This window comes from Oncorhynchus nerka, linkage group LG18 (genome assembly GCF_034236695.1).
Source record: "Oncorhynchus nerka isolate Pitt River linkage group LG18, Oner_Uvic_2.0, whole genome shotgun sequence".
Lineage (NCBI taxonomy): Eukaryota > Metazoa > Chordata > Actinopteri > Salmoniformes > Salmonidae > Oncorhynchus > Oncorhynchus nerka.
Genome location: NC_088413.1, coordinates 18348015 through 18374313, shown reverse-complemented (window position 1 = coordinate 18374313; position 26299 = coordinate 18348015). Strand labels below are relative to the sequence as shown.

The window sequence follows — 26299 nt, the reverse complement described above, 5'->3', positions numbered from 1 at the left end:
ACATGCAGTGGTTCAGGACAGGCAGTGGTTCAGGACAGGCTGTGGTTCAGGACAGGCAGTGGTTCAGGACAGGCAGTGGTTCAGGACAGGCTGTGGTTCAGGACAGGCAGTGGTTCAGGACAGGCAGTGGTTCAGGACAGGCAGTGGTTCAGGACAGGCAGTGGTTCAGGACAGGCAGTGGTTCAGGACAGGCAGTGGTTCGGGACCGGCTGTGGTTCGGGACAGGCAGTGGTTCGGGACATGCAGTGGTTCAGGACAGGCAGTGGTTCAGGACAGGCTGTGGTTCAGGACAGGCAGTGGTTCAGGACAGGCAGTGGTTCAGGACAGGCAGTGGTTCAGGACAGGCAGTGGTTCAGGACAGGCAGTGGAGACTGATGACTAGGGAGAGGATGGCAGTAACTTTAGGGTGGATACTTTACGGTATAATGATAGTATTTCACAAGGCATGCAGACAGGTGATTGCTATTTGGCGTCGATAAAGGTAATCAGTGTTTATTACCGTTCGTCACAGATAACCAACCACACTGGTTAAATCAACATGCTTTCCACTTCATTTTAATGAAATTACGTTGAACCAACGTGGAATAGAAGTTGCATTGACATCTGTGTCCAGTGGGTTGTCTGGAATTTTCTGAAGAGTTATTTTGATAACCAGCGCAAGAAGCACCTGACATCAGACTCATTTGACCCATCAGCTCACGTAACAGTTTCCATGGCAACATCCTATGTTCACAAGTTACATGTGTGAATATGCTTGTGTTTTAATATGGGCTATAGTGTATTTACAAGTTCACAGTCTCACAGTTCTGCTTAGCTGGGCAGCTCAGCCCAGTTTTATAACAGTAGTTAGAGGGCGAAGCCCCTTATGACGTCCCTAGGAAACCCTGTCCTGTCACTGCCCTGATCAAAGATTACCAACCCATATTCACCTCTTTGACTCTGACCCCAGTCTGCACACACACACACACATGCACGCACGCACATGCACACAGTACCTGCTTTACCCCCTGGGAGTGGAGTGGGCAGGAGACAGAGGGGAGAGGACAGTGACAGTATCAGATGGTTCTGCCAAGGCCCCCTTGGTGAGGTGTGTATCTGTTCTGTTGTCATGGTAACGTTATATGACTCTGAAGGGTTAATAAGGGTTTGTGTTGGACAGGTCACAGAGTCAGTGGTAGCAGCTGATAACTGATGTATGTTCAGTTGATACAGTGAAGATCATGATAATCACCACTAGATGGAGTCAGAGAGGGCGTGTTTCTTAATCATGATAATTGACATTTGTTTGGTAAAAACAGCAGGATAAATACACACGTAGGTAGAGTCCAATCTCTGTTTGTGTTTTGCGTTTGAATGCTTTATTGTTTCTAAATGAAATATTTATAAAATATGAATAACAAAAAAAATGATGCATTTAACTGATCATGCATCCATTTAAACTCTTAAACTCTTACTGCATGTATCGTCATGTGTTTTAATGTTCCATCTCCTTGATCCTCATATAATCTGTTTATTATATTAACCATACATGAGTTCTGCTTATTTCCCATCCTTATTACAATATCAGTGGACGTATGGACTTCATTACTGTCACCATAATGTAAAAGCTGGGAACATTGATGAGGGGATTAAAAATAAAGTTTGAAGCTACAGTCTGCGATTGGTACATACATTTTTATTTATTTTTTATCACAGACCCCCCCGGCTGCCCTCATAAACTGGATACAACCAGAATACAACCGTATTGTAATGAGAACCATGTTTTTATTTAATAACATAATCATACATGCTGTTTAGCAGACACTTTTATCCAAAGCAACTTACAGTCACGTGTGCAAACATTTCACATATGTGTCCCGGGATCCTGGCGTTGCAAACACTATGCTCTACAAACCAAGCTACAGAGGACCACACTACACTATGTACAGGGCTGTATTCCGTCATCTGTAGTTTACTAGGGCCAACAGGCTAGGATAAGTGGTCAGGGTGATGATGTCATGTTGTTCCAGAGTGGTGATGTCATGTTGTTCCAGAGTGGTGATGTCATGTTGTTCCAGAGTGGTGATGTCATGTTGTTCCAGAGTGGTGATGTCATGTTGTTCCAGTGGTGATGTCATGTTGTTCCAGAGTGGTGATGTCATGTTGTTCCAGAGTGGTGATGTCATGTTGTTCCAGAGTGGTGATGTCATATTGTTCCAGAGTGGTGATGTCATGTTGTTCCAGAGTGGTGATGTCATGTTGTTCCAGTGGTGATGTCATGTTGTTCCAGAGTGGTGATGTCATGTTGTTCCAGAGTGGTGATGTCATGTTGTTCCAGAGTGGTGATGTCATGTTGTTCCAGAGTGGTGATGTCATGTTGTTCCAGAGTGTTGATGTCATGTTGTTCCAGAGTAGTGATGTTGTTCTAGAGTGGTGATGTCATGTTATTCCAGAGTGGTGATGTGTTGTTGTTCTAGAGTGGTGATGTCATGTTGTTCCAGAGTGGTGATGTCATGTTGTTCTAGAGTGGTGATGTCATGTTGTTCCAGAGTGGTGATGTCATGTTGTTCCAGAGTGGTGATGTCATGGTGATGTCATGTTGTTCCAGAGTGGTGATGTCATGTTGTTCCAGAGTGGTGATGTCATGTTGTTCCAGAGTGGTGATGTCATATTGTTGTTGATGTCATGTTGTTCCAGAGTGGTGATGTCATGTTGTTCCAGAGTGGTGATGTCATGTTGTTCCAGAGTGGTGATGTCATGTTGTTCCAGAGTGGTGATGTCATGTTGTTCCAGAGTGGTGATGTCATGTTGTTCCAGAGTGGTGATGTCATGTTGTTCCAGTGATGTTCCAGAGTAGATGATGTTGTTCCAGAGTGGTGATGTCATGTTGTTCCAGAGTGGTGATGTCATGTTGTTCCAGAGTGGTGATGTCATGTTGTTCCAGAGTGGTGATGTCATTCCAGAGTGGTGATGTCATGTTGTTCCAGTGGTGAGAGTGGTGATGTCATGTTGTTCCAGAGTGGTGATGTGATGTCATGTTGTTCCAGAGTGGTGATGTTGTTCATGTTGATGTGTTCATGGTGATGTTGTTGTTCCAGAGTGGTGATGTCATGTTGTTCTAGAGTGGTGATGTCATGTTGTTCCAGAGTGGTGATGTCATGTTGTTCCAGAGTGGTGATGTCATGTGTTCCAGTGATGTCATGTTGTTCCAGAGTGTGATGTCATGTTGTTCCAGAGTGGTGATGTCATGTTGTTCCAGAGTGGTGATGTCATGTTGTTCCAGAGTGGTGATGTCATGTTGTTCCAGAGTGGTGATGTCATGTTGTTCCAGTGGTGATGTCATGTTGTTCCAGAGTGGTGATGTCATGTTGTTCCAGAGTGGTGATGTCATGTTGATGTCATCCCAGAGTGGTGATGTCATGTTGTTCCAGTTGTTGTTCTAGAGTGGTGATGTCATGTTGTTCCAGAGTGGTGATGTCATGTTGTTCTAGAGTGGTGATGTCATGTTGTTCCAGAGTGGTGATGTCATGTTGTTCCAGTGGTGATGTCATGTTGTTCCAGAGTGGTGATGTCATGTTGTTCCAGAGTGGTGATGTCATGTTGTTCCAGAGTGGTGATGTCATGTTGTTCCAGAGTGGTGATGTCATGTTGTTCCAGAGTGTTGATGTCATGTTGTTCCAGAGTAGTGATGTTGTTCTAGAGTGGTGATGTCATGTTATTCCAGAGTGGTGATGTGATGTTGTTCCAGAGTGGTGATGTGATGTTGTTCCAGAGTGGTGATGTCATGTTACAGATTTGGTACATCTTTGCGCAAGTTAGGCTACACATCATGAAATATGAGACAAAGGATAGACAGTAGCGTAGGCTACAAGTATCCAAATAGATTGAACATATGATTGAAATAGGCCTATTACCTAATGTATTTATATTTGAATGCAGTCATCTTTGTATTTGTAGTCAACTTTGTTCTGAAGTTATCGACACAAATTGACAAAACACGTGATTCTATGTTTAGCAGACATCTTCGGTGTATAAAGTGACACAGGAGAGCAACAAAACATTTAAAGAAGCACTTAGGTGTTCTACGTTTGGTCCGAGGCAGTGCTTAGACTATGAGTGTTTTCAAGTGCAACTTTAATAACCACAGTTTGGGGAAACAGCTCGGATTTAACGATGTTCCTACAAAGGTTCTGAAGAATTTAGCCTTAAGATGACTTTGGGAAAGCGGGCCCAGGCTAGTTTCACAAGGCTACTAAACTCCCTCCGTATCATAACAAAACAAATAACACGAGTCACCAGTGCAGCAGGACAGCAGAGCTTTTTATTCACGCCAGAGAGGTAAACTGGAGACAAACATTAAAACATCACTACTACAGTGCAAGTAACATGTTGAGAAATTGCCTTGAGAGAAGCTGCTGGCTCTTTTTTACACGAGAAACATTCATTTTCATGGTGGCCTTGGATACGTTCCCAGATGAAAACTTTGCAGATGCCTGCCAGATCTAACAACACCTGGATAGGTGTTAATAAACATATTAGCTTTCCTTATCATATCATACAGTAACCTGATGCCCAATTGCGCCATCACTAGCTATGTTTCCATTAACTTGCCCAGTGATGTTTTGTAGACATTTAGAAAGTGACCTGCTACGGCGCGTTTCCACTGAACTGATAAAAACAGATGGACGTAATGACATCACACCTATAGGGTTGAATAAAAACGTTGTGGTTGAAGTGTTTCCATTAACCATTTAGGCAAATTGGCAATTAATACATTGGTGATCGTCTGTCTGCCCTCCAACCGATCAGTTTCACGTCTCAGGCAAAAGCCAGCATGAATAGAACGCAAGACTTGACTGATATTTGTCATATTCTAATAATGATCATCATGTGCCAACGTATCGCCACGGTGCCACAGTGAAACTTGCACTCTAGTAGATCTGAAATAATTGGATGTTGAAACTTGTATCCAGCCAATCAGAAAATCAAGGCGAGGCAATTCAGGCATTCTGGAAAGTCAGGACAAGGATCCTGCAAAGAAACATTGTGTTTATAGTTGAGAAATAGCTTTAGCAAGCAGTTGGCATTTAGAATCACGTGTAGAGGGGAGCTTTATGGTTAAGTGTTAACATCACGTCATTTATATAAAAAAAACTATTTTCATCATCGTTTGATGAAATAAAGAAAGTTTCAAGAAAGACTAAATCCCCTCCTGTCGAAAGGATAAAACGTTGTTGATCTTCAGAAAGTTAAGGCAAAGCACCCGATATAGGAGGGGAAACGTCTCGAGTGGCGCAAAAAAAGGAATATAATATTGATAAAGTTCTGAAAGGTACAATTTCATGTGTACAACATCTAAAGACCTGCATCACTATACTGAGATCTTTGCCGTTCTCATTTACAATTGCGACCTGGCCAAGATAAAGCAAAGCATTTCGACACATACAACGACACAGAGTTACACATGGAGTAAAACAAACATACAGTCAGTCAGTCCATGAGGTTAAAATCAGATAAGTAAGTTAGTGAAGGACGTAGTGAAGAAGGCAGAGACCAGCAGACACACCAACAGTGGGAGGGACAGAGCGATGGAGGGCGGTCCCGCGTTGCGGACGATGGAAACACGACAGGTGCCGACATTCATGGCTTTGTCCAACGCCACCAGCTCCACGGTCAGAGAGCAGCACGAAGCGTTGAATGCTGCTGCAACAACCATCTGCTTCAGGTCCGTGTGGGTGAGGCTGCCCGCTCCCTGGCGGTGTGTGAGGCTGGTGATGCCTGTGCCATTGACGCCATCTGTCAGGTTGGCAGAGAGCTGCCAGAAGGCAGAGCTGCAGGCTGCTGGGTCAGCTGGGCAGTCGACCGACGAGGCGATAACCATCTCACACTGGGGAGGGGTGAAATCTGTCACCTGCAGAGAAAGAGAGAGAGAGAGAGACACCGCAATCATCATGATGAGGGAGAAGTGGAGACAGCCCAGAGAGTGGAGACGGCCCATATTGTGGAGACAGCCCACATACTGGAGACAGCCCATATAGTGGAGACAGCTCATATAGTAGAGACAGCTCATATAGTGGAGACAGCTCATATAGTGGAGACGGCCCATATTGTGGAGACAGCCAACATAGTGGAGACAGCCCATATAGTGGAGACAGCTCATATAGTAGAGACAGCTCATATAGTGGAGACAGCTCATATAGTGGAGACAGCTCATATAGTGGAGACAGCCCATATAGTAGAGACAGCTCACATAGTGGAGACAGCTCATATAGTAGAGATAGCCCATATGGTGGACAAAGCTCATATAGTAGAGATAGCTCATATAGTGGAGACAGCTCATATAGTGGAGACAGCTCATATAGTAGAGATAGCCCAAAGAGTAGAGACAGACCCCATATAGTAGAGACAGCTGATATAGTGGAGACAGCTCATATAGTAGAGACAGCTCATATAGTGGAGACAGCTCATATAGTGGAGACAGCTCATATAGTGGAGACAGCCCATATAGTGGAGACAGCTCATATAGTGGAGACAGCTCATATAGTGGAGACAGCTCATATACTAGAGATAGCCCAAAGAGTGGAGACGGCCCATATAGTAGAGACAGCTCATATACTGGAGACAGCTCATATAGTAGAGACAGCTCATATAGTGGAGACAGCCCATATAGTAGAGACAGCTCATATAGTAGAGACAGCTCATACAGTACAGATAGCCCATAGAGTGGAGACAGCCCATATGGTGGACAAAGCTCATATAGTGGAGACAGCTCATATAGTACAGACAGCTCATATAGTAGAGATAGCCCATAGAGTGGAGACAGCCCATATAGTGGAGACGGCCCATATAGTGGAGACAGCTCATATAGTGGAGACAGCTCATATAGTGGAGACAGCTCATAAAGTAGAGACAGCTCATATAGTAGAGATAGCCCATATAGTGGAGACCGCTCATATAGTGGAGACGGCTCATATAGTGGAGACAGCTCATATAGTGGAGACAGCTCATATAGTGGAGACAGCTCACATAGTAGAGACAGACCATATAGTAGAGACAGCTCATATAGTGGAGACAGCTCATATAGTGGAGACAGCTCATATAGTGGAGACAGCCCATATAGTGGAGACAGCTCATATAGTGGAGACAGCTCATATAGTGGAGACAGCTCATATAGTGGAGACAGCTCATATAGTGGAGACAGCTCATATAGTGGAGACAGCTCATATAGTGGAGAGTGGTGGAGACAGCCCATATAGTGGAGACAGCTCATATAGTGGAGACAGCTCATATAGTGGAGACAGCTCATATGGTGGAGACAGCTCATATAGTGGAGACGGCCCATAGAGTGGAGACAGCTCATATAGTGGAGACAGCCCATATAGTGGAGACACCCCATATTGTGGAGACAGCTCATATAGTGGAGACAGCTGATATTGTGGAGACAGCTCATATAGTGGAGACAGCTCATATAGTGGAGACAGCCCATATAGTGGAGACAGCCCATATAGTGGAGACAGCCCATATAGTGGAGACAGCTCATATAGTGGAGACAGCCCATATAGTGGAGACAGCCCATATGGTGAGACAAAGCTCATATAGTAGAGATAGCCCATATAGTGGAGACAGCCCATATAGTGGAGACAGCTCATATAGTGGAGACAGCTCATATAGTGGAGACAGCCCATATAGTGGAGACAGCCCATATAGTGGAGACAGCCCATATAGTGGAGACAGCTCATATATTGGAGACGGCCCATATAGTGGAGACAGCTCATATAGTGGAGACAGCTCATATAGTAGAGACAGACCATATAGTGGAGACAGCTCATATAGTGGAGACAGCTCATATAGTGGAGACCAGCTCATATAGTGGAGACAGCTCATTTAGTGGAGACAGCTCATATAGTGGAGACAGCTCATATAGTGGAGACAGCTCATATAGTAGAGACAGACCATATAGTGGAGACAGCTCATATAGTAGAGACAGCCCATATAGTGGAGACAGCTCATATAGTGGAGACAGCTCATATGGTGGAGACAGCTCATATAGTGGAGACGGCCCATATAGTGGAGACAGCTCATATAGTGGAGATGGCCCATATAGTGGAGACAGCCCATTTAGTGGAGACAGCCCATATGGTGGACGAAGCTCATATAGGCCTCTCAGGTCTCTAGTGTATCTGTATCTATACCTCCACTCTCTAGCATATCTGCTATATCTATATATATATCTGAGGTTACCTTGGTGACGACAGAGAGGCGCAGGACGGCGTAGTTGGAGTCGGACGCCCCGGGGGCCACAGCCTCGATGGTCAGGGTGACGTCTGTTCCTGAGGGTGTGTTGGCGGGCACCGTGATGGTCAGTTCACCGGTGGCGTTTCCTCCGGTGGTCACAGCGATGCTGATAAGTTAGCAGCAGCAATGGGTTAGCATTAAGTGTCAATGCAAGTGATGCCAAGAGAGGACAATAATTAGTCATGTTGAGTCATTTTGCCAGCATATAGAAGCTGTTTTTGAACAGATGACCTGGTCCCAGATCTGTTTGTGCCTAAATTGCTTCTACGACCAATGTGTCACGCAACAATGACCACAGAAATGGGAAAGACCATACAAACAGATCTGGGACCAGTCTCAGAATATTCCAGCCCTGATCCCTACCTGCCAGGGACGTTCATTTCTAAGTCTCTGTCGTTTCTGGCTCTGATTTTGTAGCTGCCTCCAGTGGCTTCGGTCATGACGGTGAAGGGAAGGGTGAAGGGTTTACCAGGCTCCATGCTTCTGTCCACCACGGCCTGAGAAGACAAGAACAACACGAAAGAGGAATTGTTGAGGAGCTGTTGTGAGGTCCACTTTTGAAAATGTCTATGACCATGGTTTTTGTCTAACACTATCCCATTATGCAATATGAACTCCTTCACGATTTACAAATGAAATCCGATTTTCAATGTAAACAGGAAGTGTGTCAGCATCACTTACCTTGATGGTAACCTTGGAGACAGACATCTGAGTGGTGGACTGTCTCTGGAACACGGTGGAGGAGACCACATCTGTCCCGTTCAACAGCACCACAAACTCCCCCGCAGGGACCTTGGTTACCGTAACTAGGAACTTCCCATTGCCCATGTCTTCCAGGGCCCCGCCTACGACCTCTGACCCTGACACGGTCACCAAGGCAATGTCAGCCACCTTGACAGAGGCTGGGCCCTTTCTGCCCAGCACTGATACCAACAACATGGCAGGCATACCTGAGAGGAGAGGAGGAACGGAGGGAAAGCGAGAGGAGGAAGTATAAGGATAGGGAGATAAAAGAGGAAGAGAGAGAGGAGGAAACAGGAAACATGCTCTTGAAGGGTGTGGCTATGTAACTGTTCTAGGGTCAGATACATTTATGACAAATTATAATTAATTACATTTTATGACTGATTATAGGTAGTAATGACGTTTTGTGACTGATTGTAAGTAGTAATGACATTTTTGTGACTGATTATAGGTAGTAATGACGTTTTGTGACTGATTGTATGTAGTAATGACATTTTTGTGACTGATTATAGGTAGTAATGATGTTTTGTGACTGATTGTATGTAGTAATGACGTTTTGTGACTGATTATAGGTAGTAATGACATTTTGTGACTGATTATAGGTAGTAATGACGTTTTGTGACTGATTATAGGGGTAACGGTCTCTTTTACAAGGGATCCCTGCATGACCACAATTGCACAATCGAGGCAGCATGGGAGCATAGGAAATACACTAACAAATGCTTTTTAAATACAAAACATGAATCATGAAAAACAACCACTTTGCTCAGTAGAGTTCCTCAACCAACAATCTGAGTTGCCCGAAGGGCACCAATGCATCCATCTGTACAGTGTTCTGAAGATTGAAGGAAGGAATTTCAAGAGTTATCAAGAGCAGGTTATACAGTACCTGTGATATGTCTATACGTAAATGCAGTTTTTCCAAATTGACTTTATAAATGAACAGGATCCAATGTTTTGACCTACAATACATCAAAAAGGACCAGCCTACCTTCCGATAGAGAAAGCAGTGAACCAGAACTTGTGGCCCCTGTGGTAAAACCATGTGCGCTTTGGTATAACTGCATCTAACGGCTTTAACACACACACAAACATCTGCCCCCCAACCCAAAACAAAAGCTATGTCCTGCTCCTACCCTGACTTTTCCTAATTGTATTTTACACATATTTAGAGCCTTTCTATCTGTTTTGTCACTCTTATTCCTCACTTCATCTGCCAAATTGGTACCAAGCCAGGCACTAACGCGTCTCTCTCTCCTAACTGAATGAATGACCAATGGATGAATGGGTGATAATTGTTCACCCTACTTCACAGTTGAACATAAATTAGGCCTAGCTGAATGATGAGGGTGAATAAGTTGATGTAATTTAGAAAACAATAGTTGAATGATGAGTTTGTGTTATGCCTATTTATCAGCAGAAAATAACTTGACCACGCGCCTTGGGTGTGGACACCATTCTCTTTGAAGTTTGACTTTGTAAAAAGAAACTGTTATGGGGCTGTTTTATATTACTAATCAACTGTATTGTAAGGGACATGAAGACATGCTACATGTTGCAGTAGGCCTGTAGAATAATGCTAAACATATATATCCTTCACTCTATCCAGAGAAGCAATTGATGCCAGCCTACTGAATGAGTGACACATGAATGGAACGGGCAGTAACTGTGCACCTTACTTCACAATTGATTTAAAATTAGGCCTAACTGAATGGTAAGGAGGGTGAAGAGGTTGGTTTAATTAAATAGTGCAGAAGAGTTGATTTAAAAATATATATATATTTCACCTTTATTTAACCAGGTAGGCAAGTTGAGAACAAGTTCTCATTTACAATTGCGACCTGGCCAAGATAAAGCAAAGCATTTCGACACATACAACGACACAGAGTTACACATGGAGTAAAACAAACATACAGTCAATAATACAGTATAAACAAGTCTATATACGATGTGAGCAAATGAGGTGAGATAAGGGAGGTAAAGGCAAAAAAAGGCCATGGTGGAGGAGTAATTACAATATAGCAAGTATTGGAATGGTAGATTTGCAGTGGAAGAATGTGCAAAGTAGAAATATAAATAAAGGGGTGCAAAGGAACAAAATAAATAAATAAATATAGTAGGGGAAGAGGTAGTGGTTTGGGCTAAATTATAGATGGGCTATGTACAGGTGCAGTAATCTGTGAGCTGCTCTGACAGTTGGTGCTTAAAGCTAGTGAGGGAGATAAGTGTTTCCAGTTTCAGAGATTTTTGTAGTTTGTTCCAGTCACTGGCAGCAGAGAACTGGAAGGAGAGGCGGTCAAAGGAGGAATTGGCTTTGGGGGGGACCAGTGAGATATACCTGCTGGAGCGCGTGCTACAGGTGGGTGCTGCTATGGTGACCAGCGAGCTGAGATAAGGGGGGACTTTACCTAGCAGGGTCTTGTAGATGACCTGGAGCCAGTGGGTTTGGCGACGAGTATGAAGCGAGGGCCAGCCAACGAGAGCGTACAGGTCGCAGTGGTGGGTAGTATATGGGGCTTTGGTGACAAAATGGATGGCACTGTGATAGACTGCATCCAATTTATTGAGTAGGGTTTTGGAGGCTATTTTGTAAATGACATCGCCAAAGTCGAGTGATGCTGGATGAGCGGGCAGGTGCGGGCAGCGATCGGTTGAAGAGCATTTAGTTTTACTTGACAGATTACAATCGCACAAAGGTATGTATCTCTTCCATATACAGATAGCCAAACACCAAATACTATATTACACTCATATTATTGTTAGTATTATTATTATCATATAATTCTAACATTTCCTATTCTATTTTATTTAATGCAATAGGTTGGATGCACTCGACCAGATGCCAAGACTGTACTCTGTAAAAGGAGGTACTCTCCGCTGGCCAGTTGAGGTGTTCTACAACATGCTCGACATGACTGCTATCAACGCGCACGTGTTGTACAAACAGTGCCTGGACAAGACAGTCAGCGAGAGAGATTTCATCATGGATCTGGCACTTGTGCTTCGTGAGAACGACATGAACGCTAAGTAGGAAGCTACAGCCGCCTAGCAGGCTTCCAAGGCCGCAGCGTGTCCTGCTCTCCCTCTTCCCCAAGCACCCCAGCTCCCACTGGGAAAAAGAAAACACACTGTCAAGTTGGCAGGTGCACACAAAACAAGGCCGGTGAAAACATTGTTCACTGCAACCGATTTGTTTGAAAGCTGTGTGAGGACTGTGGGTCTGAAGCATTAAGAGAAGACGAGATTGATTCATGCTAAAGGCACGGGTAGACTTGCACAATACTGTGTCTGATACAATCAACAAATTACTGTTTTTATATCTTGTCATGAATATATTTTCATTAATATTTCTTTATGCAATTCATCCTTTACAATTGTTCATGCGCAGGTGCTTTTGTTTAGGAATACAGAAAATAATTTCACATGCGCACCTGGCTGGTTATATTATCATTATTATTATTTTCATAATCATCAGCTTTTTGGTTTCTACTTTGACAAAAAAAAACTATAACTGGACTTTACTAATTACTATAACTCTATTAATAATCAAATCTACAAATGAAGTGGATCAAATGTATTACACTGTAATGTCTTTATTGTAAGGGAAACAAAAATAAGCTATAGGCCTACATTTTTGTAGGACTATGTAGAATAATACAAAACATATCCTTGGACTCTATCTAAACAAATAACTACCAAAAAATATATTTTTTCACAAATATTTCTTAATGTAATTAATCCTTTACAATAGTCTAGGCAATATTTATCAAGCATTGGAGCATATGTTTGGACACCTTGCAGGTTGATATGATGCCTATGCTAAAATGGACCCCCGGCAACATTCTCTAGCGGGTATTTATATGCTGAAAGGCCAGGCGGTGCTGAAAGGCCAGGCGGTTCTAGTGTTTTAAGTCGCAGCTGCATTCAAGTAGAATATGTCGCCATGACATCGCCATAGTAAAATGATGATTGACAGATTAGCTGCTTGATATGAATGAGAGGATGTTGTAGTGTTTTACCTGCTTGTGGACGGCCAGAGATGAGGGCGTATCCTGGATGAGGTCCATCGAAAGTCTCCACAAAGTTATAAATGAAGGCAATGGTACTCTGACCTGGAGACAAACACACAGACGCTTCAACACACATAGACCTGGTCTCACAATGTTGTATTATTCTGGAAGTAAATCCCAGACTCTCCATTTAGTGTTATATGTTATGTTTCATATGTTATGCATTCATTTGTGGATTTCCCATCATCCATTTCGGATGATATGTTACAAATTGTAATTGGTACAATATGTTACGAATTGTAAATATGTTACGAATTTGGGAAACAAACAATACATTGACAGAAAACATAGTGCTTTACTTTCTCTTGTACATTAAAGGCCCGGGGAAGAGTCACAGGGGAGATGAGAAGAATGTGTCTATTTGAAAGCTATTTAAAAATATTGTAGCTTGTGACATTTTTTTGTTTTTTGTTATGCATTAGGGGGCGCTATTAAAAATGTTGGATGAAAAACGTTCCCGTTTTAAACAAGATATTTTGTCACGAAAAGATGCTCGACTATGCATATAATTGACAGCTTTGAAAAGAAAACACTCGTTTCCAAAACTGCAAAGATATTGTCTGTGAGTGCCACAGAACTGATGTTACAGGCGAAACCCAGATAAAAATCCAACCAGGAAGTGCCGCATTTTTTGAAACCGCCGCATGCCAATGACTCCTTATTTGGCTGTGAATGAGCTACGAATGAGCTTATGTTTTCCACGTATTCCCCAAGGTGTGTACAGCATTGTGACGTCTTTTTAGGCATTTCCATTGAAGAATGGCTGTAATGGACCATATATAGCATGTGGTCACATAGTGTCTCCCGCAGAAAATCTCCCGTAAAATACTGAGGTAGCCATTTTTCCAATCGCTTCTTATGAGAAACCAATTGCCTCGACGGATATATTATCGAATATATATGTTAAAAACACCTTGAGCATGGATCCTAAACAACGTTTTCCGTGTTTCTGTCGATATTATGGAGCAAATTTAGAAAAAAGTTTGGCGTTATAGTTGCAGAATTTTCCGGTCGATTTCTCAGCCAAGCATGATGAAGAAACGGGAGCTATTTCGCCTACAAAAATAATATTTTTGGAAAAAAGGAACATTTGCTATCTAACTGGGAGTCTACTGAGTGAAAGCATCTGAAGTTCTTCAAAGGTAAATTATTTAATTTGGTTGCTTTTCTTATTTTCGTGAAAATGTTGCCTGCTGCCAGCAGAGCTAGCATAGCATTATGCCATGATAAACTTACACAAATGCTTGTCTAGCGTTGGCTGTAACGCATATTTTGAAAATCTGAGATGACAGTGTTGTTAACAAAAGGCTAAGCTTGTGTTCGAATATATTTATTTCATTTAATTTGCGATTTTCATGAATAGGAAAAGTTTCTAGGGGTATTTATGTCCGCTGCGTTATGCTAATGAATTTGAGGCTATGATTATGCTCCCGGATACAGGTTTGCTTGTCGCAAGATATAGCTCTCATGCTAGAAAAGGTTGGAGACCCCTGGATTAGGGTTAAGGTTAGGAGTTAGGTCAAATAGCTAAGGTTAGTTAGTTAAAAGGGTTAAGGTTCGGGTTAGGTTTAGCTAACATGCTAAGTAGTAGCAAAGTTGCTAATTAGCTAAAATGCTAAAGTTTTCCATGGTGAGATTCGAACACATAACCTTTGGGTTGTTAGACAATTTGCATTATACACCCACCTATCCACCCTCTTTTTGTTTTTGCCTTAAGAAACCTTTTGTCTTATGTAACCATACCAAACGTAACATATCATACTAACTTGAGTTTCCAAGATGTACTTTTACTATGTTACATCTAGTCTACGAGACCAGGCTGCAGACAGACACAATGAGTGAGGGCTGTATTCTCTCCCTTCTCTATATGGCTCTTCCAGACCTGGGGTCAAATTGTTAAATCGTTTTGACGTGGTTTTAAATAGTATTTTAAAGTATTCTAAATGATTTCAAACAGTTTTTGAACCCAGGTCTGGGTACTGTATGTATCATGGCTGCATTCTAGTGTTGAGCATGAGCGTAACACACATAATTAAACACGATATGCGTATCTCTATGGTAACTCACCAGTGACCTTCAGTGTGTAGGGCTGGTTGGAGTTCATGCTGATTTCCCATAATCCTGTTTGTTTGTTGGAGGCCAGACGGACCCGGAAGAGGTTGCCCACTGTCTGGACAGTCCCCAGTTCCCCATTGGCCTCATTCTGTTTCTGGGTCACACCTGTAGGGGCAAGGAGGGTGAAATGGGATTATTGCAGGATGCCAGTCAAACATACCTGGCCACACCTGGTGGAATACATTCAAGCATGGTTGTCTCACACACAGGGGTGTAAAGTACTTAAGTAAGTCGTTTTTTGGGGGGTATCTGTACTTTACTTTACTATTTATATTTTTAATTACTTTTACTTTTACTCCACTACATTCCTAAAAATAAATAATGTACTTTTTACTCCATATGTTTTGCCTGCAGTTAAAAGTACTCGTTACATTTACAATGCTCAAGCAGGACAGAATTATGGCACCTATCAATATAATGCTTTGCCATCCCTACTGCCTGTGATCTGGCGGACTCAACTTAGTGTTGGGGTGTGTCCCTGTCTGTCCGTCTGGTTTGCTTAATATCAGGAATTTGATGTATAGCATTTACTTTTACTTTGTACTTTTACTCAAGTATGACTACTGATGACTTTTTCTCCTACTGTCCTACTATAAGTACATACATTTAAAACCAGATACTTTTAGACTTTTACTCAAGTATGACTACTGATGACTTTTTCTCCTACTGTCCTACTATAAGTACATACATTTAAAACCAGATACTTTTAGACTTTTACTCAAGTATGACTACTGATGACTTTTTCTCCTACTGTCCTACTATAAGAACATACATTTAAAACCAGATACTTTTAGACTATTACTCAAGTATGACTACTGATGACTTTTCTCCTACTGTCCTACTATAAGTGCATACATTTAAAACCAGATACTTTTAGACTTTTACTCAAGTATGACTACTGATGACTTGTTCTCCTACTGTCCTTAAGTACATTTAAAACCAGATACTGTTAGACTATTACTCAAGTATGACTACTGATGAATTTTTCTCCTACTGTCCTACTATAAGTACATACATTTAAAACCAGATACTTTTAGACTTTTACTCAAGTATGACTACTGATGACTTTTTCTCCTACTGTCCTTAAGTACATTTAAAACCAGATACTTTTAGACTATTACTCAAGTTTACTGGATAACTTTCACTTTTAATTGAGTCATTTTTTCCACCACTGCTCACACATCCCCATCACACCGGCTGGCTATAGGGCAGCAACCAAGATTCTCCACTTCTGACCTTAGATCAGTGTCCAGAGGAAACGTCATCCTACTCTGTGAGGTGAACACTTACCTAAAACCTTACCTTAGATCTGTCTATGTGTTTAAGGTTCTTACGTGCAGGGATCTTCAGGGTGAAGGCGAGGGACTATCCAGGGATGTTTGAGGTTCTTACCTGCAGGGATCTTCAGGGTGAAGGCGAGGGACTATCCAGGGATGTTTGAGGTTCTTACCTGCAGGGATCTTCAGGGTGAAGGCGAGGGACTATCCAGGGATGTTTGAGGTTCTTACCTGCAGGGATCTTCAGGGTGAAGGTGAGGGACTATCCAGTGATGTTTGAGGTTCTTACCTGCAGGGATCTTCAGGGTGAAGGTAAGGGACTATCCAGTGATGTTTGAGGTTCTTACGTGCAGGGTTCTTCAGGGTGAAGGTGAGGGACTATCCAGTGATGTTTGAGGTTCTTACCTGCAGGGATCTTCAGGGTGAAGATGAGGGACTATCCAGTGATGTTTGAGGTTCTTACCTGCAGGGATCTTCAGGGTGAAGGTGAGGGACTATCCAGTGATGGTTAAGGTTCTTACCTGCAGGGTTCTTCAGGGTGAAGGTGAGGGACTATCCAGTGATGGTTGAGGTTCTTACCTGCAGGGTTCTTCAGGGTGAAGGTGAGGGACTTTCCAGTGATGTAGATGGTGATGTTGTTCAGAGACTCGTCCAGCAGGAAGGAGAATGTCTCAGCTTTGCCTGGGTTCCTCGCTCGCTGTAGGACTATCACCTGAGGAGGAGGAGAAATGGACAGAATGAGAAAGGAGAGAAAGTGGAAGTGGAAGTGACATAAATAGTTACCTACTGTTTTTATTTAATGTATTTTATTTAACCTTTTTTTAACCTTCATTTAACTAGGCAAGTCAGTTAAGAACAAATTCTTATTTACAATGACGGCCTACCAAGAAGCAAAAGCCCTCCTGTGGGACGGGGGCTGGGATTACTGGTTTTGTCATGCTATTTTAATTTATGTTATGCTACGCTATGTTATTTTATGTTATGCTGTGTTATTTTATGTTATTTTATGCTACGCTATGTTATTTTATGTTATGCTGTGTTATTTTATGTTATTTTATGCTACGCTGTGTTATTTTATGTTATTTTATGTTACGCTGTGTTATTTTATGTTATTGTATGTTACGCTGTGTTATTTTATGTTATTTTATGTTACGCTGTGTTATTTTATGTTATTTTATGTTATGCTGTGTTATTTTATGTTATTTTATGTTATGCTACAGTATGCTATGTTATGCTGTGTTATTTTATGTTACGCTGTGTTATTTTATGTTATTTTATGTTATGCTACAGTATGCTATGCTATGTTATGCTGTTATTTTATGTTATTTTATGTTATGCTGTGTTATTTTATGTTATGCTACAGTATTCTATGTTATGCTATGCTATTATGCTATGTTATTTTGACATGCCAAGGCATTTTTAAAGTTCATTCAGCATATATTTGTTTTTCATTCATCAAGTTTTGATTGATTTTAAATAAAAAACTGATCCAAAACAAAATGGCCACCAGTGTCGACTCACCAGAGCGGAGGTGGAGGAGTCGATGATGACGTCAGTGGCCTGGGGCAGATTTTCCTTGGTGACCCTGATTGCCTGACCACCAGACGCCAGCGCCAGGTCCTTGTAGGTCTCGAATGTAGCTTCGCTGGACTCTACTCCACGCCTCCTCCTTCTAGCACCAGCACCATCACCAGTCATGAAGAAAGACACCTGGAGAGACACATAGGTGTGTTTGAGAGAGTTTGCCTGGTCGTATTCATTAGGCACCAAACGAAGAAAGAAAGAAAAAAGGCAATGACTACTTGTCCAATAAGAATTGCGCATTTTGCTGCGTTTTGCTACTGTGTGGCCTAATGAATACAACCCTGAACTGCAGGAAATGTTTTCTTCTAAAACAGGAAGTGTTTGAGGAAGTGCTCACGGTTGACTTGGTGCTCCTGATCAGGGCCACGATCGTTTCCTTTAATTCAATGTCCTTAGCAACGGCATCTGTGAAAACATAGATGTTGGACGACGCAGGGGCACCGGTCAGCGCCAACTAGAGAGAGAGTTATCAAAATCCAGAAAAGAGCTGTTAAATTCAACAACCACCTAAAAGGAACGATGCCCAAACCTTCCATAACAAAGCCATCACCTACAGAGAGATGAACCTGGAGAAGAGTCCCCTAAGCAAGCTGGTCCTGGGGCTCTGTTCACAAACACAAACACAAACACACCCCACAGAGCCCCAGGACAGCAACACAATTAGACCCAACCAAATCATGAGAAAACAACAAGATAATTACTTGACACAATGGAAAGAATTAACAGAAAAACACAGCAAACTAGATTGCCATTTGGCCCTAAACAGAGAGAATACAGTGGTAGAATAACTGAACACTGTGACTGGCCCTAAACAGAGAGTGCACAGTGGTAGAATAACTGAACACTGTGACTGGCTCTAAACAGAGAGTACACAGTGGTAGAATAACTGAACACTGTGACTGGCCCTAAACAGAGAGTACACAGTGGTAGAATAACTGAACACTGTGACTGGCCCTAAACAGAGAGTACACAGTGGTAGAATAACTGAACACTGTGACTGGCCCTAAACAGAGAGTGCACAGTGGTAGAATAACTGAACACTGTGACTGGCCCTAAACAGAGAGTGCACAGTGGTAGAATAACTGAACACTGTGACTGGCCCTAAACAGAGAGTGCACAGTGGTAGAATAACTGAACACTGTGACTGGCCCTAAACAGAGAGTGCACAGTGGTAGAATAACTGAACACTGTGACTGGCCCTAAACAGAGAGTGCACAGTGGTAGAATAACTGAACACTGTGACTGGCCCTAAACAGAGAGTGCACAGTGGTAGAATAACTGAACACTGTGACTGGCCCTAAACAGAGAGTGCACAGTGGTAGAATAACTGAACACTGTGACTGGCCCTAAACAGAGAGTGCACAGTGGTAGAATAACTGAACACTGTGACTGGCCCTAAACAGAGAGTGCACAGTGGTAGAATAACTGAACACTGTGACTGACCCAAATTTAAGGAAAGCTTTGACTATGTACAGACTCAGTGAGCATAGCTTTGCTATTGAGAAAGGTCGCCGTAGGCAGACCTGGCTCAAGAGAAGACCAGCTATGTAAACACTGCCCACAAAATGAGGTGGAAACTGAGCTGCACTTCCTAACCTCCTGCCAAATATATGACCATATTAGAGACACATATTTCCCTCCGATTACACAGATCCACAAAGAATTCGGGAAAAAAATCATATTTTGATCAACTCCTGTATCTACTGGGTGAAATACCACAGTGTGACATCACAGCAGCAAGATTTGTGACTTGTTGTCACAAGAAAAGGACAACCAGTGAAGAACAAACACCATTGTAAATACAACCCATATTTATTTAGATTTATTTTCCATTTTGTACTTGAACTATTTGCACATTGTTACAACACATAATATGACGTCTGAAATGTCTTTTCTCTTTTGGAACTTGTGTGAGTGTAACATCTACTGTTTACTTTTTATTGTTTGTTTCACTTTTTTATCCAATGTAAACATATGTTTCCCGTGCCAATAAAGCCCCTTGAATTGAATTGAAATGAGAGAGAGAGAGAGAGAGAGAGAGAGAGAGAGAGAGAGAGAGAGAGAGAGAGAGAGAGAGAGAGAGAGAGATTTGGTGTCTTTATTTATTGTCAGGTGCACTATAGAGAAAGGGATTATATCTGAAACCTGATTGGAAGATAGTCATGCAAATCACTGTACCTGGAGCCCTGATAGGCACATCTCAGGGAGGTCTCCACCTCCATCAGCCGTGAGGTTAGCGATCTCTGCTTTCATAACATTCGGGTTTGTCGTTTTTATCAGGGGTCCAAACTCTAAACACACACACAAACACACAGTGATCACTAACCACTTCCTGGCTTAACTACAAACCGTACTAGCATTTCGGTGAATCTCAGAGTTTGTCAGTGATGTTTTGCTAAGGAGAATGCTTGGTGGAGTGTAAAGCCAGCCTTACCTGGATCGTTGAATGGGACCAGGATGTACAGGGAGGGCTCATCCTGTGTTCCCTTTTTGCTGTCGATGATCTCATAGACGACTCTCTTGGCTTCAAGGATGTCATTACTCATGCTCCCCGTGGTGTCGATCACAAAAACAACCACTGATGAACGCGCTATGCCCATGAAGCTGTGGGAGAGAGAGAGAGATAAAGAGATAGAGAGTGTGAGTAACGTCAACATGGGTATTTCCCTCTTCCCCCCTCTCCTCCCCTTCACCCCCCTCTACTCCTCCCCGCTACTGAACTCCTCTGCTTCACCCCCTCTCCACCCTTCCCCTCTCTACCCTTCCCCCCTCTACCCTTCCCCCTCTACCTTTCCCCTCTCTACCCTTCCCCTCTCTACCCTTCCCCTCTCTACCCTTCCCTTCTCTACCCTTCCCCTCTCTACCCTTCCCCCTCTACCCTTCCCCTCTCTACCCTTCCCCCTCTACCCTTCCCCCTCTACCCTTCCCCTCTCTACCCTTCCCCCTCTACCCTTCCCCCTCTACCTTTCCCCTCTCTACCCTTCCCCTCGCTACCCTTCCCCCTCTACCCTTCCCCTCTCTACCCTTCCCCCTCTAACCCTTCCCCCTCTACCCTTCCCCCTCTACCCTTCCCCTCTCTACCTTTCCAATTTATCCCCCTCTACCCATCTCCTCTCCTCCCCTCACCCCCCTCTACCCCTCCTCCCCTCACCCCCCTCACCCCCCCCCCTCACCCCCTCTCCCCTGCCCCCTTCACCCCCTCTACCTCTCTCCATTCCTTCACCCCTCTCTACCCCTCTCCTCCCCTCACCTCCTCTACCCCTCTCCTCCCCTTCACCCCCTCTCCTCCCCTTCACCCTCCTCTACCCCTCCCCTTCACCCCCCTCTACCCCTCTCTTCCCCTTCACCTCCTCTCCTCCCCTTCACCCCCTCTACCCCTCTCCTCCCCTTCACCCCCCTCTACCCCTCTCCTCTCCTTCACCCCCCTCTACCCCTCTCCTCTCCTTCACCCCCTCTACCCCTTCACCCCCTCCCCCTCTCCTCCCCTTCACCCTCCTCTACCCCTCTCTTCCCCTTCACCCCCTCTCCTCCCCTTCACCCCCTCTACCCCTCTCTTCCCCTTCACCCCCTCTACCCCTCTCCTCTCCTTCACCCCCTCTACCCCTCTCCTCTCCTTCACCCCCTCTTCACCCCCTCTCCCCTCTCCTCCTTCACCCTCCTCTACCCCTCTCTTCCCCTTCACCCCCTCTCCTCTCCTTCACCCTCCTCTACCCCTCTCTTCCCCTTCACCCCCTCTCCTCTCCTTCACCCCCCTCTACCCCTCTCCTCTCCTTCACCCCCCTCTACCCCTCTCCTCTCCTTCACCCTCCTCTACCCCTCTCCGTACCGTAGGTAGTTGTTGTCACCGGCGGCTCCCCGGATGTCGTCCAGCAGCCGGAGGGTTGCGGTTGTTGCCACGGTGACAGCAGCGGTGTGCAGGGCCACGTTGTCAGAGCGACGCTCATCCTTGCTGATGCCCCCGCGAGGAGCCTTGGAGCTGGTTAGGTCAGCTGCACCTCCATGACTACACTTACCTGGGGGAGGAGAAGTGATGATGGGTGTTATTTAGAGAGTGTGTGGGTATGTGGGGAGGGTAGTGTGTGTGTTGGTGTGTGCGTGTGTGTGTACCTTTAGGCTTAGCTGAGGACAAGATCCCCATGTACCCAGAGGTGAGTTTCTTCTCATTAAGGATGTTAGGAAGGATGGAGTTGGAACAGAACCCCCCATTGGCACAGTCACTGCAGGTCGGGGTTTTAACATCTACAAAACCAAAACACAACATTCAAGGGTCGTTCTTGAATTACGGTGACATAAAAAAAGAGCAGATTTATTTTTATATGAATGCATTTGGGTACATCTTCCCATTCTAAATGAACTAATATGGCACCTCAATAACTTTAAACAGTTTTTACCATTATAATAACATTATGCCACCAGTATGAGTAGTAACATGAATGATGGTAATACCAATGATACATTTTAAGTAAAGGAGGATTTTCTGAAATGGAGGCTACAAATGCTCAAATCTGAGGTCATCAAGCCATTAAAAATGAATTTCTAGTGATGTGATTAATGTTTTTGTTCACATTGTTATTTCCCTTCATTTAAATGGACTAACAGCAAGTGACACATTGGATTGAGACCAAATGATTCACAGAATCCTCAAATGTATGACATACTGATAGGGTGTGATTAGCTAATCATGGTCTTTAACATAACCCCTCCCCAGATAACCCTTGGGAAGGGGGCTACCTAGTCAGTTGTACAACTGAAGGCATTCAACTGAAATTAATCTTCCGCATTTAACCCAACCCCTCTGAGTCAGAGAGGTGCGGAGGGCTGCCTTAATCGACATCCACGTCTTCGGGGCCCGGGGAACAGTGGGTTAACTGCCTTGCTCAGGGGTAGAATGACAGATTTTTACCTTGTCAGCTCGGGGATTCAATCCTGCAACCTTTTGGTTACTGGCCCAATGCTCTAATCACTAGGCTCGAATGCTCAAGGTCATTGTATATCTTTTTCATCTGTGATTTTCAAGGGGGTAACACAAATGACATAAAACTGAGGGACACACCTTATCTTCATAGTAAAATAAGTATTTTATTCAACTTTGTTGTTTTTAATCTATACAATATATGAAATACTTTTGTTCACTGTCATTCAAAATAATTGAAAGATATCTCTAAAATCCCCAAATGTGTCACTACACCTCTACACATCACCAGTGAGACAAGCCAATATGCTAGCCCCCAGTAGTTTCTACAACACATACAAATACACTACATGACCAAAAGTATGTGGACACGTGTTTGTCTCATTCCAAAATCATGGGCATTAATATGGAGTTGGTCCCCCCTCTTCTGCTATAACATCCTCCACTCTTCTGGGAAGGCATTCTACTAGATTTTTGAATATTGCTGTGGGGACTTCCATTCAGCCACAAGAGCATTAGTGAGGTCGTGCACTGATGTTGGGCGATTAGGCCTGGCTCGCAGTCGGCGTTCCAATTCATCCCAAAGATGTTCGATGGGGTTGAGGTCAGGGCTCTGCACAGGCCTGTCAAGTTCTTCCACACCGATTTCAACAAACCATTTCTCTATGGACCTCGCTTTGTGCATGGGGTCATTGTCAAGCTGACACAGGAAAGGACCTTCCCCAAACTGTTGCCACAAACTCAGAGGTACTGAATCGTCTAGAATGTCATTGTGTGCTGTAACGTTAAGATTTCCCTTCACTGGAACTAAGGGGCCCAAACCATGAAAAACAGCCCCAGACCATTATTCCTCCTCCAGCAAACTTTACAGTTGGCACTATGCACTGAGGCAGGTAGCGTTCTCCTGGCATCTGCCAAACCCATATTAGTCCATCAGACAGCCAGATGATGAAGAGTGATTCATCTCTCCAGAGAATGCCTTTTCACTGCTCCAGAGTCCCATGGTGGCCAGCTTTACAACACTCTTGGCATTGTACATGGTGATCTTAGGCTTGTGTGAGGCTGCTCGGCCATGGAACCCCATTTCATGAAGGTCCCTACGAAAAGTTATTGTGCAATTGTGCTCCCAGAGGCAGTTTGGAACTCGGTAGTGAGTGTTGCATCTGAGGACATACGATTTTTACGAGCTTCAGCACTCGGCGGTCCCATTCTGTGAGCTTGTGTGGCCTAAAAGTTCGCATTGTTGCTCCTAGACATTTCCACTTCACAATAATTGCTCTTACAGTTATCCGGGCAGCTCTAGCGGGGCAGAAAATATGTTGGAAAGATGGCATCCTATGACGGTGCCACGTTCAAAGTCAGTGAAGTCTTCAGTAAGGCCATTCTACTGCCAATGTTTGTCTATGGAGATTGCATGGCGGTGTGCTCGATTTTATACACCTGTCAGCAACAGGTGTGTGTGAAACAGCCAAATCCACTCATTTAAAGGGGTGTCAACATACTTTTGTATATATAGTGTAGATATGTTGTAGTATAAAATACTTTCATTTGGTATATTTTTTTGCATTTACATTTAAAAAAATATATTTCATTTTTGTATTTCTCCCCCTTTTTCTCCCCAAATTCCTGATATCCAATTGCGTTCCAATGACATTCTTGTCTCATCGCTGCAACTCCCCAATGGGCTCGGGAGAGGCGAAGGTCGAGTCACGTGTCTTCAGATTTATCTCTTTATCTCGTCTCCTGTTTTTATCTGCTATCTTTTTCTTCACATTCCATACCACTCTCCCTCCTTCCTTCCTTCCTTCCTTCCTTCCTTCCTTCCTTCCTTCCTTCCTTCCTTCCTTCCTTCCTTCCTTCCTTCCTTCCTTCCTTCCTTCCTTCCTTCCTTCCTTCCTTCCTTCCTTGCCTACCACCCTCATTCCTTCCCTTCCTTATAACGTTCCCTCCTTCCTTCTTCCTTCCCTGCTCTACCACCCTCCCTCCCTCCCTCCTTCCCTGCCCTACCACCCCCCCTCCTTCCCTGCCCTACCACCCTCCCTCCCTCCCTCCTTCCCTGCCCTACCACCCTCCCTCCCTCCTTCCCTGCCCTACCACCCTCCATCCTTCCCTGCCCTACCACCCTCCCTCCTTCCTTTCTTCCCTGCCCAATCTCCCTCCCTCCCTCCTTCCTTCTCTCCCCTACCACCCTCCCTCCCTCCCTGCCCTACCACCCTCCCCCTCCCTCCCTGCCCTACCTCCCTCCCTCCCTCCTTCCTTCCCTGCCCAACCTCCCTCCCTCCCTCCTCCCTTCCCTCCCCTACCACCCTCCCTCCCTCCCTGCCCTACCACTCTCCCTCTCTCCCTGCCCAACCTCCCTCCCTCCCTCCTTCCTTCCTTCCTCCCCTACCACCCTCCCTCCCTGCCCTACCACCCTGCCTCCCTCCCTGCCCTACCACCCTCCCTCCCTCCCTGCCCTACCACCCTTCCTCCCTCCCTCCAGTTGGATCCCCTGCCTAGCTGTCCTCGTTGCTGCATTAACTCAAGCCCTCCCTACCTGCCAGGTTTTCCAGTGGGAGATCGGGGCGGATCAGGTTGGCGTAGGGTTCAGTGTATCCCAGGTCCACCCAGTTACTGTGGCTGTAGAAGTCCTGACAAAACACAAGCATGTATTATATACCAAGTCTGTGTCTGTGGGAAAGCCATCTATCTAATTCCCTATTACAGACACCTCAAGACAGAAGTTAACTTGGTTCAGATGATAACACTTGAGCCAAGGTGAAATATGAAATGAGAGATGAGGTGAGATAGATGTTTATGTGATGTGTTAAATGAGGTGAGATGTTTTCTTCCCTCCTTCACCCCCTACCCTTTAATTCCTTATGTTTTTTATTCATTTTAATTGTATTTATTCTTTATTTTATCAGGGAGTCATACTGAGACCAATGTCACTTTTACAGATCAGCCCTAAATTACAGAAATTACAGAAAATCCACACATCAAAAACAGGGGCGCAACTTTTACTGGAGATGGGGGGACATGTCCCTCCCACATTCTGAAATTATATTTTGTCCCCCCCAGTTCACTAGAATGTGATACAAAAACGTGGAAAAGGTGTACTTTAGGACCATGCGGACACCTCCGAGAGGTCAGGTAGGTTGTTTGGAGTGTTTATCCCACAAAAAAATTCAATAAAATAATAATATGATATCCCCCCCACTTCTAAAACCACTTCTATACGCTCCCCTAAATCAAAAACATGGTCATAAAAAAACACATTCATCAGTAATAAGGTCCTCAATCAGCTTTCTGAATTGACCCAGAGGCACCAAAACATCACATTT

At 44.0% G+C, this 26299-nt stretch overlaps 1 protein-coding gene across 1 annotated transcript in view; it reads right to left on the bottom strand.

The window, feature by feature from the left end:
* Positions 1-4278: 4278 nt before the first annotated feature.
* The window catches only part of LOC135561783 (von Willebrand factor A domain-containing protein 7-like), a 53731-nt gene continuing 31710 nt past the window's right edge, over positions 4279-26299 (bottom strand). The window contains exons 5-18 of the mRNA XM_065003620.1: positions 25513-25606; positions 22172-22303; positions 21891-22077; positions 20499-20668; positions 20243-20355; positions 18402-18518; positions 18002-18190; positions 17060-17192; positions 15156-15308; positions 13038-13130; positions 8956-9224; positions 8638-8771; positions 8221-8380; positions 4279-5890 (exon numbers count right to left, since the gene is read on the bottom strand). Coding sequence (XP_064859692.1) covers positions 5489-5890; positions 8221-8380; positions 8638-8771; positions 8956-9224; positions 13038-13130; positions 15156-15308; positions 17060-17192; positions 18002-18190; positions 18402-18518; positions 20243-20355; positions 20499-20668; positions 21891-22077; positions 22172-22303; positions 25513-25606 — 2346 coding nt within the window. The 3' untranslated portion in view covers positions 4279-5488. The remainder of the gene's footprint in view (positions 5891-8220; positions 8381-8637; positions 8772-8955; positions 9225-13037; positions 13131-15155; positions 15309-17059; positions 17193-18001; positions 18191-18401; positions 18519-20242; positions 20356-20498; positions 20669-21890; positions 22078-22171; positions 22304-25512; positions 25607-26299) is intronic.